We start from the raw sequence: 15,529 nt of genomic DNA, 5'->3' as shown, positions 1-15,529 counted from the left end.
CGCGCATGCGCGTTCTTCATACATGGACTCGCATGGAGAGGAAGTTGAATGTTTTGCATCCAGGTGGTACAACTACAATGTGAGGGTCCTGCGGGTGAGTGACAGTAATGTGTTCCGGTGTATAAAGGGTGTGTGTGGGTGACCCAAGGCATTAGGGTTCACGTATTAGCATGTCGTTTAGGTGCAGAGTTTTCGCATATCGTATTTAATACATTGACGTTGCATAGTCATGACTGCTGTCTTCATTAGCAGAGTATTAGTACTTGTCATTCCGATGTGTCAGGAATAATTATGTTTACAATGCTTATGGCTGTGTGCTGTCATTTTCTAACGGAACGCTGGCATAACGGGACCTGTCAATCTTCCTGCTGTCACACCCACAATGAGCTGCTTAGCAGTATAAACATTGGGGACAGCATAGAAATGGCTAGTCCAGAATAAGTAACGTCAATGCACAGATGTCGTTTTATTATACTATAACATGTTTAAAGGGGTATTCCCATATTATAATCTGATGGTAATTTGCTATTATATGTCAGAACATTTTGATTAATTTATGCGGGGACCAAAAATGATTAGCAGTGTAGTCCCTGCAGTATGTGAGTACACTCGCTAATGTATATTCCCGTCCCCCGTCGCGCTGATTCTGAGATTTTCATAGATTTTATAGCGCTGTCGGGGGACCGGACGTCTAGTTGTACAGTCGTCTTCTATGACGACACGACCCTTCATCATGGGACCGGCCCCGCTGTACTGTATGTACAAGCAGTAGTACAGAGATTACATGGAGTACAGCGGGATCGGTCGCGTGACGAAGAGTCGTATCGTCATCAAAGAAGTCTGTGCAACTAGACCTCTGGTCCCCCGGCAGCGCTATAAAAATCTATGAAAATCTCAGAATCAGCGCGATGGGAGACCAGATGTATATTAACGAGTGTATCACATACTGCAGGGACTACACTGATAGTAATTTTTGGTCCCCGCATAACCCCTTTAATGGGTTAAAGTGGTTATGTGGGGACCCCAATGCAGAACGAAGGGACCTACTTCCCCTGGGTTTTTTCCCTGAACAGCGTCACTCCCGTCCAGCTGCAGCAATGGTTAATTGTTTAGCTCTGTGATTTGCGGGGGTCCCTGTAGTCAGACCCCCACCAACCCTGCCGATACACCTTCACTTCTAATTGCAAAACCCTCGGATGGTTTTTAATTTTCGTTCTGCTTTATTTGTCAGGCGTTGGAGTCTCATGTCTTGGCTGAAATCTTGAATGGCTTCTTGTTTTTACTAGACGTCACTATTTCCCCTGATTGGGGATTTGATTTCGGACACTTGCAAAATGACTGTTCAGGTAAGAGAGAAGAAAGTAGCCCATCGACTAGAATTGTGTTGCATAATATTTATTTATTGATCTCTTTTTCATTGTAGCGCCAACATATTGCGCAGCGCTGTACAGAGGTTGTTTCCATTCACATCAGTCCCTGTCCCTCACGATCTAACCTTCATATCTCACACACACCTTAGGGCCGATTTCATAGGTATCGGTATGTTTTTGGAGTGACTTACTTTGCGTGAACGTTGGGATAAATTTGCGTCAGTTGTTGCGTGCCACGCGTAGCTTTTTAACCGCCATCTGACAAGTCGGGTAGCGCATAAAATGCTATGCAGATTAGGCTCTGTTCACATCAGATTCGGAGCCGGTTAGAGATATACGTCCGGATGATCTGCCATCATGTACCTTCCATGGAAGGCTGCAACGTAATCCATTCTATAGGCATACAGTGGGATCCGTTGCTAATAGGCTCTCAATGTAAAAAGAAAACAACATATACTGTGCTATATACGTTTTTTAACTGTATACCTTTCTATGGAACAGCGTAGGCTACTACACTAATCCATACTGCAAAGAAAAAGGTATGTGGATTTGTCCTAGCCTGATGAAGGCCAAAATGACACTGGTTGGGAAATAGCGGAAAGGGTGGGTTCAACCTCGCCCCGATATATTCATTATAATTTACAGGAGAAGCTGGCGTAATTTAAGCAGAGATCCTGTAGATTTCCCTTTCTGGTGCACGGACAGCTAGAGATGCGCCTAATTTATTAAGTAGCGTGCGCTTCTTAATAAATTATGTATATTTTTATCCAGCGCTCTTTGGATTAAAACTGACCAATGAAACGCCAGTCTTAATAAATTCCCCCTTATATGTCAGCGTCACGAGTAATTGTAGTTCATGCACATGTAAGTTACGCATGAGCCCCCAGTGCTTAAAGGGAATGTCTCATGTAGACAACACCTTGCCATACACTCTATTACGACGTACGAATGTCATAGAGGGGGAGGGCCATGCTTGGGACCCTCTATTAGCCAGAGCAGGGGGACGGCTGATAAAGAGTGACTCTCTCTCTCTGGCGGATCGGCTGTTCATATGAATGGTCTGCATGTAATAAATATTCCTTGTAGCCTCTGCAGGGAACATGTATGGCTAGCAGAAGCTTCAGCATTTGGGGTTTCTGAAGCCGGACTCATGGCAATCCGCTGATCCCCGGGGGGACGGTAATTCCAAAAGGAGTCGACTTCATGATACAACCTCCGTAACAGTAAAAATTTATAATATTGTATCTGCTTGTCCTTCGTGCCTCATGTTTTCTTGAATGTTACATAATTAAAGGGGCTGTCTGGGCACGGGGTGGTCCACAGGATAGATCATCACTATATGATCGGTGGGGGACCCCGCACCGATCAGCTGTTCCGGCTGCCTCCGGGCACCGGATGTTAGGCAGTGGCTGGTGTCAGCAGCATTTGGCTCTGTACACTGTATAGCGGCCGTGCTACAGTACTGCAACTCTGCACCTGTTCACTTGAATAAGAGCAGAGTTGCAGTACTGCAGCACGGTCGCTATACTGTGACTGGAGCCATCTGCTTCCGGCATGGTCATCTGGTGCAGGGTCCAGGTGTCAGACCCCAACCAATCATATACTGATAACCTGTCTTGTGGGTAGGTCATCAGTATGAAAAACCGCCCCGTGCCCAGACAACCCCTTTAATACCAATATTATTATTACTGTTTTATTATTATTATTATTATTAGAGTTTTGTTTTATAGGGTCCTATTATATTCCACGATGTTGCCGCTTCCTTTACAGAAGAACAGTGGACACGCTTGGAGGACTGGCAGAAAGATATTTATAAGGCTGTAATAAAAGAGATACATGAAGCTGTAATGTCCCTCGGTGAGTCTGGAGAGGGATCCCCGTACTGATGGCGATCATTTATTGTCCATCTATAGGGTCCGTCCATGCTCAGTATTATCCTACTTGGTTGCAGCATCTCACTGTCCTGTATAATAAAAACCACGTTCTCGAGCTCATCCAATCTTTAGTCTTTGAATGATGTCTCTTATAAAGGGATTGTTTTTGTATCCAATATTCCGCAAATTTGGTCTTCTTAGGCTATGTTCACACGGGGTCTTTTGCCGAGTTTATTGACGCGGAAACCGCGTCGCAAAACTCGGCAGAAACTGCCCGAGAACGCCTCCCATTGATTTCAATGGGAGGCGTCGGCGTCTTTTTCCCGCGAGCAGTAAAACTGCCTCGCGGGAAAAAGAAGCGACATGCCCTATCTTCGGGCGCTTCCGCCTCCGACCTCCCATTGACTTCAATGGGAGGCAGGAGAAAGCGTGTTTTCTGCCCGCGGCGCTCAATGGCCGCGGGCGAAAAACGGCGCGATCATTGCTATTCACACGGAGTATTTTGGGGGAGGAATATCTGCCTCAAAATTCCGTTTGGAGCTTTGAGGCAGATATTCCTCCCCCAAAATACTCCGTGTGAACATAGCCTTAGATAGTGGAACTTGAAGGTTTCTGTAATGCCCGTTACTTAAAGGGAGAGGCGGCCTTACTTATTGCAAACAAGCACGAAGTCCTGGACATATGGGGACATCTTCTGGGACTCTGATATGATTTTTTTGACATGTACTTGATCCAGTCATTGGGATACCCTATAACCTGGTATAACATGACCCTATAGGAACACACATAACATAAGGTCACATGATGTAACCTCCTATTTACACTTGAAATAAACAGTATGATATTATTTATACAATTATATTTGTAGGTTACACCATCATCAATCCGAATGTTGTGTTCAACGTTAAGAAACCGGATGAATCGTTTGTTCGCGTTGACGATCAGTCTGTGGAAAAGAATGCAGTAATTGGAGGTGAGGGGTTTATGGTGGAACTCCGGCTGTCACTGCTAGTTTACGGGAGGACCCCGGCTGTTTCGGTATTTTGCATCGCTTGCTAGAAACTATAGGGGCCTGCTCTTAGAATATGAGGTTGGGACTTTTCTAGGCACATCCCATTTTATTTTACAATGTAATATATCATCTCTGTAGTAGTCCTACCTTATCTAGGCTTCCAGCAGTATGATAGAGCTGTCAATGTAACCCTGCCCTCCGATGATAATAGTGAGCAGCCTTTTCCCAGCCTGTAATGGTTGATAACAGGGAACAATAGATTACATTCAGCTTCATGTTTTTTTCTGTAGATCTTCCTGATATTTTACTGATGGTAAAAAACGAATCTCCAGGAGAAGCCATATTTGTTATGGAGGAAAAGCGGAATGTTGCTCAACCTTCAACATGTGAGTCTTCATACTACCAGCCAAATATATTTATTGGTTATTGGTTTTCAGCATTTTTTATTGCAGCCCTGCAACCTTGATTTCTACATTTCAGCTGTGACTTCTCCGTTAAATGTAAGAAAGGAGAATGCAGCTCATGGACCGACACGTACTAGTGAGTATACTGATCTTCAGAACAGGCCCTGACCTTAAAGTGTATTGATCAGTGCTGATCCGAGTGCTGAGACCCCCACCGATCGCTGAAACGAAGCGGTGAGCTCTGTGCCGGTTCATTCCTGAGCGGCTTTCCCGGATAGCCGAGCGAGCAGTGTACGGACTCATAAATTTCTATTGAACCCGTACAGCGCTTCGAGGAAAGCCATGCAGAGCCGATCAGAAACGGCACAGTGCTCACCCGAGCGCTTCTGCTGCTTCCTTTTAGCGATCAGTCAGGGTCTCCATTATCGGACCCCCACCAATCAAAACATCTGGCATGTTACTATGAAATGTCAATTTTTTTTTTAAAGTTTAGTTACCATTTAAGGCCTGTTTCTGATGGATTCAGGTTTGAACAGAGGATGCAGCTTCTATGTATCCAGGATACATAGAAGCTGTATGTCAAAAAGTGCAAAAATGTTTTAATAAAAATCAATTACAAAGTTGTTTAAAATAATGTGATACATAAAAAAAAAAGCATTCAAAGGTTTACATAGCCTTTAAAGTGAAACTCATTTTTTATATTGTACAATTGCTGCCAGGTTTTCATGCAGATTACAGATGATCGTTGGGGACCCAGCAGTGGCGCGCGTTGTAATCTGCTTATTTTCTAGGGACCTTTCTAACAAAAAGTGTTTGTCTAAAACGGAGAATCCCTTGAACATTTTAACCTCCATATAGTTTGATTTGCATCAGCCAATCCACAACAAGACAAGATTTTCGCCCCCAAAGTTCTGAATAGAGACACATTATAAGAAAAATAGATCCACCGACAGCCACTTGCTGACAGTTTCCAGATTTTTTTTAAATTCCACATGGCACAGAAGGAAAACAAATTGAAGACAAATATATAATGAATATATATTTGATTTTACTGAATGAATAGGTAATGAAAGATTGAATTATAATTCACATGTTTGACTCTATTTTTTTATGATATTTTTTTTTTGACAGGCTCCAAGCCCAAAAATTATAATTCATTCTTTGTAAAAACAGAAGAAGATGCGTATTCAATAGATGATTATAATAGTGCAGGAGGGGATAACCAGCCTTGTCCTACCAAAGGTGAGCGTGTTGGTTCTGTCCAAAGCATTTTTTCTTCAACAGAGCCCATGATATTTGGTGGAGTTCCTATTTATGTATTCTTGCGCTTTTCAAGAATTCATTTTCGGGTGATCGAATTTGAGTTGACTGTTTCAGGGATAGCACTGTATAGAATAATATTGCACTGAGCTTTCATCCATTTACTTCTTGCTTGATCAGCTGACTATAGATATGCACATGGTGGTATCACGGCTCCATTCAACGTCCGAATTGTATGGGGCCGTAATATGGCATCCATAAAGTCTATGGGGCCCTACTGTACCATTGTATGGCTCTGTTTTCATACACAGGCATTTCTTCTAGGGGTTAATATCTCCAAACTATGGTGCTATTTGAAGGCATGGTGCATTTTATAAGAGTGTGCGCGGGCGGTAGTAGCCATCACATGACCCCTCTCGGCCAGTAAGGGTTCTTTTACACCGGTCGATATCGGCCGTAAAAACGAGCACTGATCAACGAGACATCAGCGCTCCTTACTATGATCGCTCGTCCCCACGCGTTTCCATCATGTGCTGCCGACACTGATAATATTTTGTTCTGCAGAAAATATACGATCAGCCAATGAATGAGCGTTTGCTCGTTCATCAGCAGGTTGTTGCCCTGTTTCACAGGGCAATTATCGGGAACGAGCGTTCATATGAAGGCTTATTTGCCCGATAATTGGCCAGTGTAAAAGGGATTTAAGATTTGCCTATTGTCCTATGGAGCGGCCTCAATTGCTTTTGCATGAGGCGGAACAGGGATCCTACAGGATGGAATTTTTCCTGTCTGATTCTTTTATTTGCCCCAGCGTAATTTGGCATTATCGGAAATCCCTGGTCAATTTTCTGAATTTACCCCTGCCCCACAGTACTGGAGGCAAATGCAAAGGAAGTGTCCATGGAGGGTTAAATGTATGTATAGCAGTTCCAAAAAACATGTCACACCAAGATTGATAAGTTTAATTGTGATTTAATTAATTTATGTATTACACAGATGATGACCTTGTTAAACATGAATCTGAGGAGGAAACGGACACGGAGGGGGATTTTCAAGGTATAGGTAATGTTTTCATTCAGATCCGTAAATAATAATTGTATAAACATCGCATTCTGATTTCAGAACCTGATGATTATACGGAGATGAGGGGCGCTACATAGGCGCTGCTTATCTCTTCCTGTACAAGCAGTCTGTCACACATCACTGATTGACTCACAAGTAGTGCTCTCTCGCTTTTTTTTCTTATTCAAAGTTTTTATTGAGTTTCCGTACACAAAGTTACAAGACATAGTGGAGGGAAGGCCTCCACACAGTAAAAGGAAGAACAACGAACAAGGTCAAGGACCAAAGCAAAAACAACAAAAACAAAAATCAAAAATGTGCATCACAACTCCATACAAAGGACATTGTTCAGTATAGGTCAGCAGCATGAATGAGCCTAGAAGCAAAACATCAAAAGATACAATGAGGCCACTGAATTCAAGCGGAGAAGGAGAGGCACATTACCCTAGACCGGGGAAGAGACAGAATAGAAAAAGGCCACAAGAGAGGGAGGGATAGGAGGGAGGGGAGAGGACAATGGGGATCCTGGACTCCAGTTCCGGGGTATTATGAGTGAAAACAGCAGCGAACAAGCGCCGCAGTACACTTCACAGGGGCATAGACCGACTCAGGTTACAGCCGTGAGGTAAGAAGAGGAAGAAAGGAACACTATCCATGGAGACCATAGGCCGGGGAATGAGCCACCAGGTGTTCCATGCGCTGTATCAAGGCAACCTCCCGAAACCACTCATCTAATGTTGGGGGTATTGCCGTTTTCCACCTCCGTGGGATCACTGATTTTGCCGCCTGAAGGAGGTGTCTAGTTAGGGAACTTTTATAAACGTGTATTGGCATCGGGAACATAAATAAAAGAGCTGCTTCCGGAGAATTGGGAACAGAGACTCCAGTAACCTCCAATATCAATTTAAGTACTGCATCCCAAAAACTCCTCAACGAGGGGCAACTCCACCACACATGAGACATGGAACCACCCACAGCACCACAACGCCAACAATTGTCAGGCACAGACGGATACCATTTATGAAGCGCAGCCGGAACCCGGTACCATCTAGAGACCATTTTGTAACAAGTTTCCTGGGCCCTAATGGCTATAGAGGCTTTTTTAGAAAGGGAAAAACACCGCTTCCATTGTGCATCCGTAAATGTAGTATGTAATTCTCTCTCCCAGGCCCCGCAGAAGGAGGGGAGTTGTTGGGAACGCTGCGAAAGGAGTAGTTTATATAATGTGGAGATGGCATGGGTAGGGGGCTGGGTGGAGACACATAGGCGTTCAAAGTCAGTTAACAACCGGTGGAGATGTGCGCGTCGATTAACGGCTCCATTAAAAATGCTTTAACTGGGCGTATTCATACATACGGCGAGTAGAGGGCACATCATCGGGGCAGATGGAGGTTAAAGGGAGAAAAGAGGACCTGGGCAAAATACATGGGGTCGGTGGATGACCTACCTAGGAAGGAGCGACCAGTCTTACCAGCCGGAAAGGTCTCTCGCTTTTTTTAAGAGGTTCTTCTGCAGCTGCAGTGTGTATTATACAGTACTGTATCTTAGCTGCTGCTCAACATCATAATACACAACTCAGCTGCTGCAGACCCTGTTTTTGCAAAGGATGGTGTTTTATAACCATGTTTTAACTAATGGTGGACAGCAATCCACCCCCTTTACTTTTCAAATAAGTTCTGCAGCTGCTGAGGTGTGTATTATGAGGAATGATGTCTTCCCCCTACTGTATAAATTATTAAGAATATTAGGAGTCACCTCAGAGTTTTGTGACCTGTATAAATGTACCCACCCTGCGGCCTTGTGATTTGATACGGTAAGCAACATCTTTGGTCACTTGTAATATTCTTATAATTCACAGCACATTATATATTAATATTATATATGTATGTGTTTGTGACTCCCTCATGATGTCCGTATGTAGTAAGTCTTGCATCTTGTATTATAGCCGTTTCTATTATCTAATAGTTTCTGATAACGTCAAACAAGAAGGGTCTGGCCCCGTGAGTGGCGCTCGCGTTCAGCAGGTAGAGGTGCGTGGACCTCACAGGGCAGGTAAGCTTTTCCTTATATTGTGCTTCAGTATCAGAATGTACCAATTACACCCTCCATTTGTGACAGCGCCACCTCTGACCAGTAGAAGTATAACTCCAGCTTGTCCGACCCATAGATGTGATTGCCGGTAGACCCCACTGATATGTTTCTCACTTTTATAATTGAGGTGAATCGGTTACAGATTGAAAAAAATTGTTGCACGCTGATGTCATCAGGTTTCTAACCAGTTTAGATGAGTTACAGAGCAGACAACACTTACTGCAATAGTCTTCTTGCCAGGGTCCTCCCTTTTTGAAAATTACAGGGTTATGGCATCTGGATGTCATAGAAGGGGGTCCCATGCCTGAGCCTATTCCTGCCATCCAGAGTGGCTCTTACGCTTTTGGACTCTGCCTAAGGCCCCATGCACACGACCGTAAAAAACTGAGCCATTCACTTTCATTGAACGCGGACACCTTTCCGTAGCACTACGGAAGGGTGTCCGTGCCGTGGAAATGTTCCGGGAATTATGGAACATGTCCGTTCTTTTGCATTTTGCGGGCCGTGCTCCCATACTTTGTATGGGAGGACGGCCCGAAAATGCGTCTGTCAGTCAGCGCCCGGCCGTGCCCGCAATCGCGGGCCGTGATTGCGGGCACGGTCTTGTACATGGGGCCTTAGGCAGCAGCCGGCCCCCGTACTCAGCTGATGGCGGGGGGGCTACATTTGAGAAGAGGGTTGTACTTGTTAGACATTTGCATGTCCCTACATTTACCACTTTTTCTCTTATATTTTGTCAGACGGCAATGGTGGTGATCAACAGGGGAGTGAAGTTTCCACATCGGTATGTCACAAACTATAGTCCTTGCATATGATCCTTTTGAGTCCTCAGTACTGCTGACAGCGCTATATAGGGGAAGGGGAGAGCAGTGTAAGCATACCTGGGGTGACGGTTATGCAAGTTGCATGACGGAGAAATCAGTTTTTTAATGTTCCTGGTGCCGCGATCGCAAGGGCTATAGAGGAGGCCGCTTCATGTTCAGTGCTCCGGGCTCTCTCCACTGAATTCTGCCATCTACTCCCCTCTGTTCTGAGCAACAGCTCTAGTGATCTTCTGATTGGATGCTAGAGCTGTCTTTCAAAGCAGATGGACTGAGTAGAATTCAGTGCAGAGAGCCCGGAGCACTGAGCGGGAAGGGACTGCCTCGCAGTGCCAGGGACATCCTTCTTGGCTCTCACCATCCCCTATATAACGCTGTAGCAGTTGAGGGGTCAGCTGACAGATTTCTTTTAAAGAGTCATTCCCATCTTATGACGATGGCATTTACCCCCATCAATCCTGAGAATGAAGAGTCCGCAGCTCTGATTTTAGCGAAGCGCCCCCTTCTAAGTTTTCCCTGCACAGCAGCGCTCCCGGACACCCGGCTGTGCATTCACTTGAATGTGGCTGTGCAGAGTACGTCGCCGTGATGCGGCAGGGAAAACCAGTAAAGGGGACGCATCGCTATATCAGTGTTGTGGTGCCGTCATTCTCAGGATCAGTGGAGGTCCCAGAGGTCGGACATGGGCATCGTCGAGACAGCTCGTTGATCCGCGCCCGTTTATTTCTTCCACAAGGAGCTATGTATGGGGCCGAGCGCTTGTTAATCCGATCGCTCATCCCCATGCATATCCATCATGTCAGCAGCGCGTCTCCCTGTTTACACAGGAAGATGTGCTGCCGAGAACGATAATATTTGCCCGATAATTGAGCCGTGTAAAAGGCCCTTAAAGAGGCTCTGTCACCACATTATAAGTGCCCTGTCTCCTATATAAGGAGATTGGCGCTGTAATGTAGGTGACAGTAATGCTTTTTATTTAAAAAAATATCTATTTTCACAACGTTCGGAGCGATTTTGGTTTATGCTAATGAGTTGCTTAATGCCCAAGTGGGCGTATTTTTACTTTCGACCAAGTGGGCGTTGTACAGAGGAGTGCATGACGCTGACCAATCAGCATCATGCACTCCTCTCCATTCATTTACACTGCACTAGCGATATAGATATATCGCTATGTGCAGCCTCGTACACAAGCCCTAACATTACTACAGTGTCCTGATAATGAATACACATGAAATCCAGCCTGGACGTCATGTGTACTCAGAATCCTGACACTTCTGAATCTTTTCTGTGAGATTCCAGAAACGGATACGAAATCTCGCGAGATTACGAGGTAAACGAGATTTCGTATCCGTTGCTGTAAATCTCACAGAAAAGAGTCAGAAGTGTCAGGATTCTGAGTACACATGACGTCCAGGCTGGATTTCATGTGTATCATTATCAGGACACTAGTAATGTTAGGGCTTGTGTATGAGGCTGCACATAGTGATATAACTATATCGCTAGTGCAGTGTAAATGAATGGAGAGGAGTGCATGATGCCGATTGGTCAGCGTCATACACTCCTCTGTACAACGCCCACTTGGTCGAAAGTAAAAATACGCCCACTTGGGCATTAAGAAAGCTCATTAGCATAAACCAAAATCGCTCCTAACGTTGTGAAAAAAGATCGTTTTGTTAAATAAAAAGCATTACTGTCACCTACATTACAGCGCCCATCTCCTTATATAGGAGACAGGGCACTTATAATGTGGTGACAGTTTGTGTTTTTGACATAAGGAAATTAGATTGTGAGTCCCACTATTGAGAACAGGGACTGATCTTAAATGGTGTCAAAATATGTACAGCGCTGCAGAAATTCAGAAGCCTTTTGCAAGTGTTCGATTTCCCTTATTTATTTTCTCAATCTTTTGTAGGTTTATTGTTCCTTTAAAACTTTTTGTTGTTGATGTATTTTGTCCTTAACTCCGCTTCCTATTTCTTTTTATATTTTTAGCTGGAAATGGGACCTAAGAAGAGGAAAGTTGGTTCTCAAGTTCATGGTGATATTCTGAGTTTACAAGAAAGGGAAGCCAGGGTAGGTGGAGATCAGATAAAATGTTGCCTAATAGAAAGAACAGAGGAAAAGGAAGAGAAGAAAAGTTTTATATCGTAGGCCCTGTTCACTTATACCTCCGATAGAAGGCTGTAACGTATCCCATTGTATCGGTATAGTGTTGGATACATCTCCTATAGGGTATCATGGTAAAAAACATATACCGCATGGTATGTTTTCTTACTGTATACCTTTCTATGGAAGAGCGTAGTCTACCATGCTATCCCATATTGCAAAAAAATGGTGTAACGGCCCTACGGAGCCTGAAAGGACAGGGCAGAATGTGGATTTTCCACATCTGCTTTCCCTGCATCAGGCTTGGTGATAAATATCTGACCTCTGGGACCCCCAACCGATCAATAGAATGGGGGTTCTGATACTCCCGATCCTTCTCACCTTGTTGAAGCGGCGGTCGAGCATCCACGCTGCAGCTCCATTCAATGTCAATGGGACTGATGGAGACATCCAAGCGCTGTACTCGGCTGTCACTGTCAGCCCCAAAGATATTAAATGGAGCGGCAGATCTCATGCTTGACCGCCGCTTCATTTTAAATCCTCACTGCGGTCATGAAGTGAGGAATTGACATCTTGGGACCCCAATTCCAGTGAAGGGTCGTCGTGGTGGGGCCCCCATCGGTCAGACATTTGTCACCTATCCTGTGAATAGGTAATAAATGCTACAATTATTTACACATATGGATATTTATATTTCTGGAGGTTCAGATCTGGAGATATGTGAGCTAGAGTAGTGATCGTGAGAGCAGATATTTTTCTGGATTTCCTGTAACTCATCCAGTTGGGCCAACCCCTCCCCTGCCTGAAATGGCTGATAACAGGGGACAATAGATAACATTAAACGGTAAAGTAATGAAAGGAAAGATAGACTGACGGTTTAGTGTCCCTAAAAGATGTCATCTGATCATTTATATTAATATTTTTTTGAATAGCGTCTCCGGGTCCTGGAAGCTATTGTGAAACCATTTCAAGCACAGCCAGGTTTTACGTTAAATCCTACGAAACATCAGGATGTAAAGAATGAGAAAACAGAATTACCACGAGAAAGAAGAGACATAACAAACACCAGCTGGTGCAAATGTGGCAACTGTTGTGTGATGTCTACTATGGAAGAGTCTATATGTTGCCACGAGATTTCCGGACTTCTCTCGCAGCTTAATGATGAGCGCGTGTGTATTACGAAGCATCCGTCCTTCCAGGAGTTGTGTCTGGACCAGGATCGCCTTGATTTCCTTTATCGTTTCTTAGCCAGAATTAAGAGAAAAAATGATGTTCTGTATTATCTTCAGTAAGTATTGAAATATGTAAGAGGCACATAACCGGCTGTGACTCAGGAGACACTTAAAGGGGTTACAAGACTAGAAAAATTGGCCTGTCCCCGCCCCCCCCCCCCCCAGAAACATCACCACTCTTGTATATGATCTATGCTGGTATTGCAGCTTTGCTTCATTCAGCTTCCGACCGCTGAGACCTCCACCAATGGTCAACACTCCTCCTTTTCCAACCGCACGACCTTGATGAGGAGGAGTTTGTATGGCCAGAGGTGCAGCGCTCGGCTGATTGTGTAACTACCATAGAGTTTGTATTTAGCGGCAGTGCACAGCTCGACCACCGCTACATAAAAACTCCTTCTTACAGTGATGCGGAAGTCCAGGGTACCCTGTTCTAGCAAACATTGGGGTCCCAGCAATCAGACTTCCACACATGTGAACAGGACTTTAAGGTGCGTTCCCCTGAACACTCGTTTGTCAGATCATTGGCTCATGTGAAAGGGCATTTTAGACCTAATACTTCTCACAGCTTTGCGTTTGCTACAATTGTATCCAGTCAGCTTGTTCTGGCTAGAATATTGTACATTGTATGGTCAGCTTCAGGCCATGTGACCCCAAGAGCTGTGCTTGCATTTTAGTAACATACTCTTAGGCTAAGTTCACACTACCGTTAATCTACGTTTACCTCTCTATCGACAGAGGAAGAGAGGATCGAAAGATTAAACGGAAAGCAACGGTTCCGTTAGAATTACCATTGTTTTCAATGGTAATTCCTTTGCTTCAGTTGCTTTCCTTTTGTCTCCGTTCACAAGGTTTACGTTTTTTTCACAGAAACAAAAGTTCCGCAGACTGCACTTTTGCTTTCGTCAAGAAACGGAAACCTAGCGAACGGAGACAAATGGAAAGCAACTGAAGCAAAAGAATTACCATTGAAAACAATGGTAATTCTAACGGAACCTTCGCTTTCCGTTTAATCTTTCGATCCTCTCTTCCTCTGACAGACGAGAGGTAAACGTATACTAACGCCAGTGCGAAAGAAGCCTTATGCTATATTCACACATTGCGGTATTGTTGTATATGTTCCGTGATGAATTTCGCATTGAAAATCTGCACCAAAAATACCTACCATAGCGGGTCCTATTTGTACCGAGCAGCTAGTGACATAAATAGGGGAAAACAAATCTGCCAAAGATTTTACGGCGCATTTTGTGCAGGTTTTTCCCGCATAAAATCTGCAACAAGTTACATCAGTTTATAAGTCAATGACTCGTCTTTACATGGTTTTCCTGCTTTTACAGCAAACTGCGGCGGACGTCCTACAGAGCCTTTGTAATATGGGCTCATGGCTTCCTGGACCTTCGCAAGTACAAGCCGATCCCTGCGTGTGTGGTCAAGCATGTACAAGAATTTTTACCCTACCCTGAAGAGTTAAATGTTGGCTACATGAAGATGTATGACTATCCCGCTGCCCTAATGGCATTGGATCATATCTGATATAGATGTGTTTGTTTCCCGGATAACTGATTTGCACCTTTTTGTACTCCATTAAATACTTTTAGATCATTTTTACAAACATCTGATTAAAGGGGATTTCTAGGAATACGCATTGATAGCCTATCCTTGGGCTAGGCCAGTAATATGTGATTGGCGGGCGTCTAGTGAATAGAGCTCATCTGCAGTACTAGGCACAACCAACCGCAGCACTTGCTTTTCTGTTTCATGTTTTATTCTGCTGCCTTACAGTCTAAGGGCCTTTGGATCTGTCAGCTGAATATGCTGCACTATGTAAGGTCAGAATATTACAGGGAAAGATCCATTCTATTAGCCAAAATGGCACAAAAACAGCACAAAAAAATATCGTTGTATTGCTGCTTATAGAATATTCTGCCCTTACATTGGGCAGCATATTCTGCTGACAGATTCGCTATAGCTGGCACAATACAAACTGTGTACAATACAGTAAAAATCCTTTAAAAGGGTTGTTCTTTTTTTTGGCAATACCTACTTGTTAGAAGCGTCCCGCTGCTGGGACCTCCAACGATCAGCTGTAATCTATAGGGAAACCTGGCAGTAAGCGTTCAATTTCTCTGCAGCACCACCACAGGGCAAATTAAGCATTACACAGTGCCCATTCACATCAATGGGTTGTCTGTGTAATACAGGACAGGTCCTCCAGAGAGAAAGACGCACTTTGTAACCCACTCTTTACTCTGGCCAAGAGATGAGGATCCTGACCAGAGGACCCCGCTCTATTATCT

General features: G+C 44.2%; 1 protein-coding gene across 5 annotated transcripts; it reads left to right on the top strand.

Moving 5' to 3' along the window:
- LOC142661888 (uncharacterized) lies at positions 1-14,836 on the top strand. 5 transcript variants are annotated; one of them, XM_075839561.1, is made up of 13 exons: positions 1-94; positions 1,232-1,346; positions 3,141-3,227; positions 4,113-4,217; positions 4,547-4,642; positions 4,737-4,796; positions 5,792-5,902; positions 6,917-6,976; positions 8,948-9,034; positions 9,814-9,857; positions 11,887-11,967; positions 12,933-13,288; positions 14,570-14,836. In XM_075839561.1, exons 1-13 carry the CDS (start codon positions 23-25, stop codon positions 14,763-14,765), a joined length of 1,470 nt encoding a protein of 489 aa, XP_075695676.1. In that variant the 5' UTR covers positions 1-22; the 3' UTR covers positions 14,766-14,836. The 5 variants fall into 5 exon arrangements, with proteins under 5 accessions (XP_075695676.1, XP_075695675.1, XP_075695677.1 ...); XM_075839560.1 differs by having other exon boundaries at positions 6,917-6,982; XM_075839562.1 differs by lacking the exon at positions 4,737-4,796 and having other exon boundaries at positions 6,917-6,982.
- Positions 14,837-15,529: the final 693 nt, after the last annotated feature.

This window comes from Rhinoderma darwinii, chromosome 10, assembly GCF_050947455.1.
Source record: "Rhinoderma darwinii isolate aRhiDar2 chromosome 10, aRhiDar2.hap1, whole genome shotgun sequence".
In the NCBI taxonomy this organism is placed as follows: Eukaryota; Metazoa; Chordata; class Amphibia; order Anura; family Rhinodermatidae; genus Rhinoderma; species Rhinoderma darwinii.
This window is presented reverse-complemented; position numbering and strand designations above follow the sequence as displayed.

Excerpts from the sequence above, each read along its gene's own strand:
- LOC142661888 (XM_075839560.1), top strand. The coding sequence starts at position 23 with ATGGACTCGCATGGAGAGGAAGTTGAATGTTTTGCATCCAGGTGGTAC. Across the intron at positions 9,858-11,886 it reads GGAGTGAAGTTTCCACATCG|CTGGAAATGGGACCTAAGAA; the intron begins GTATGTCACAAA and ends TTATATTTTTAG. Across the intron at positions 11,968-12,932 it reads TACAAGAAAGGGAAGCCAGG|CGTCTCCGGGTCCTGGAAGC; the intron begins GTAGGTGGAGAT and ends TTTTTTGAATAG.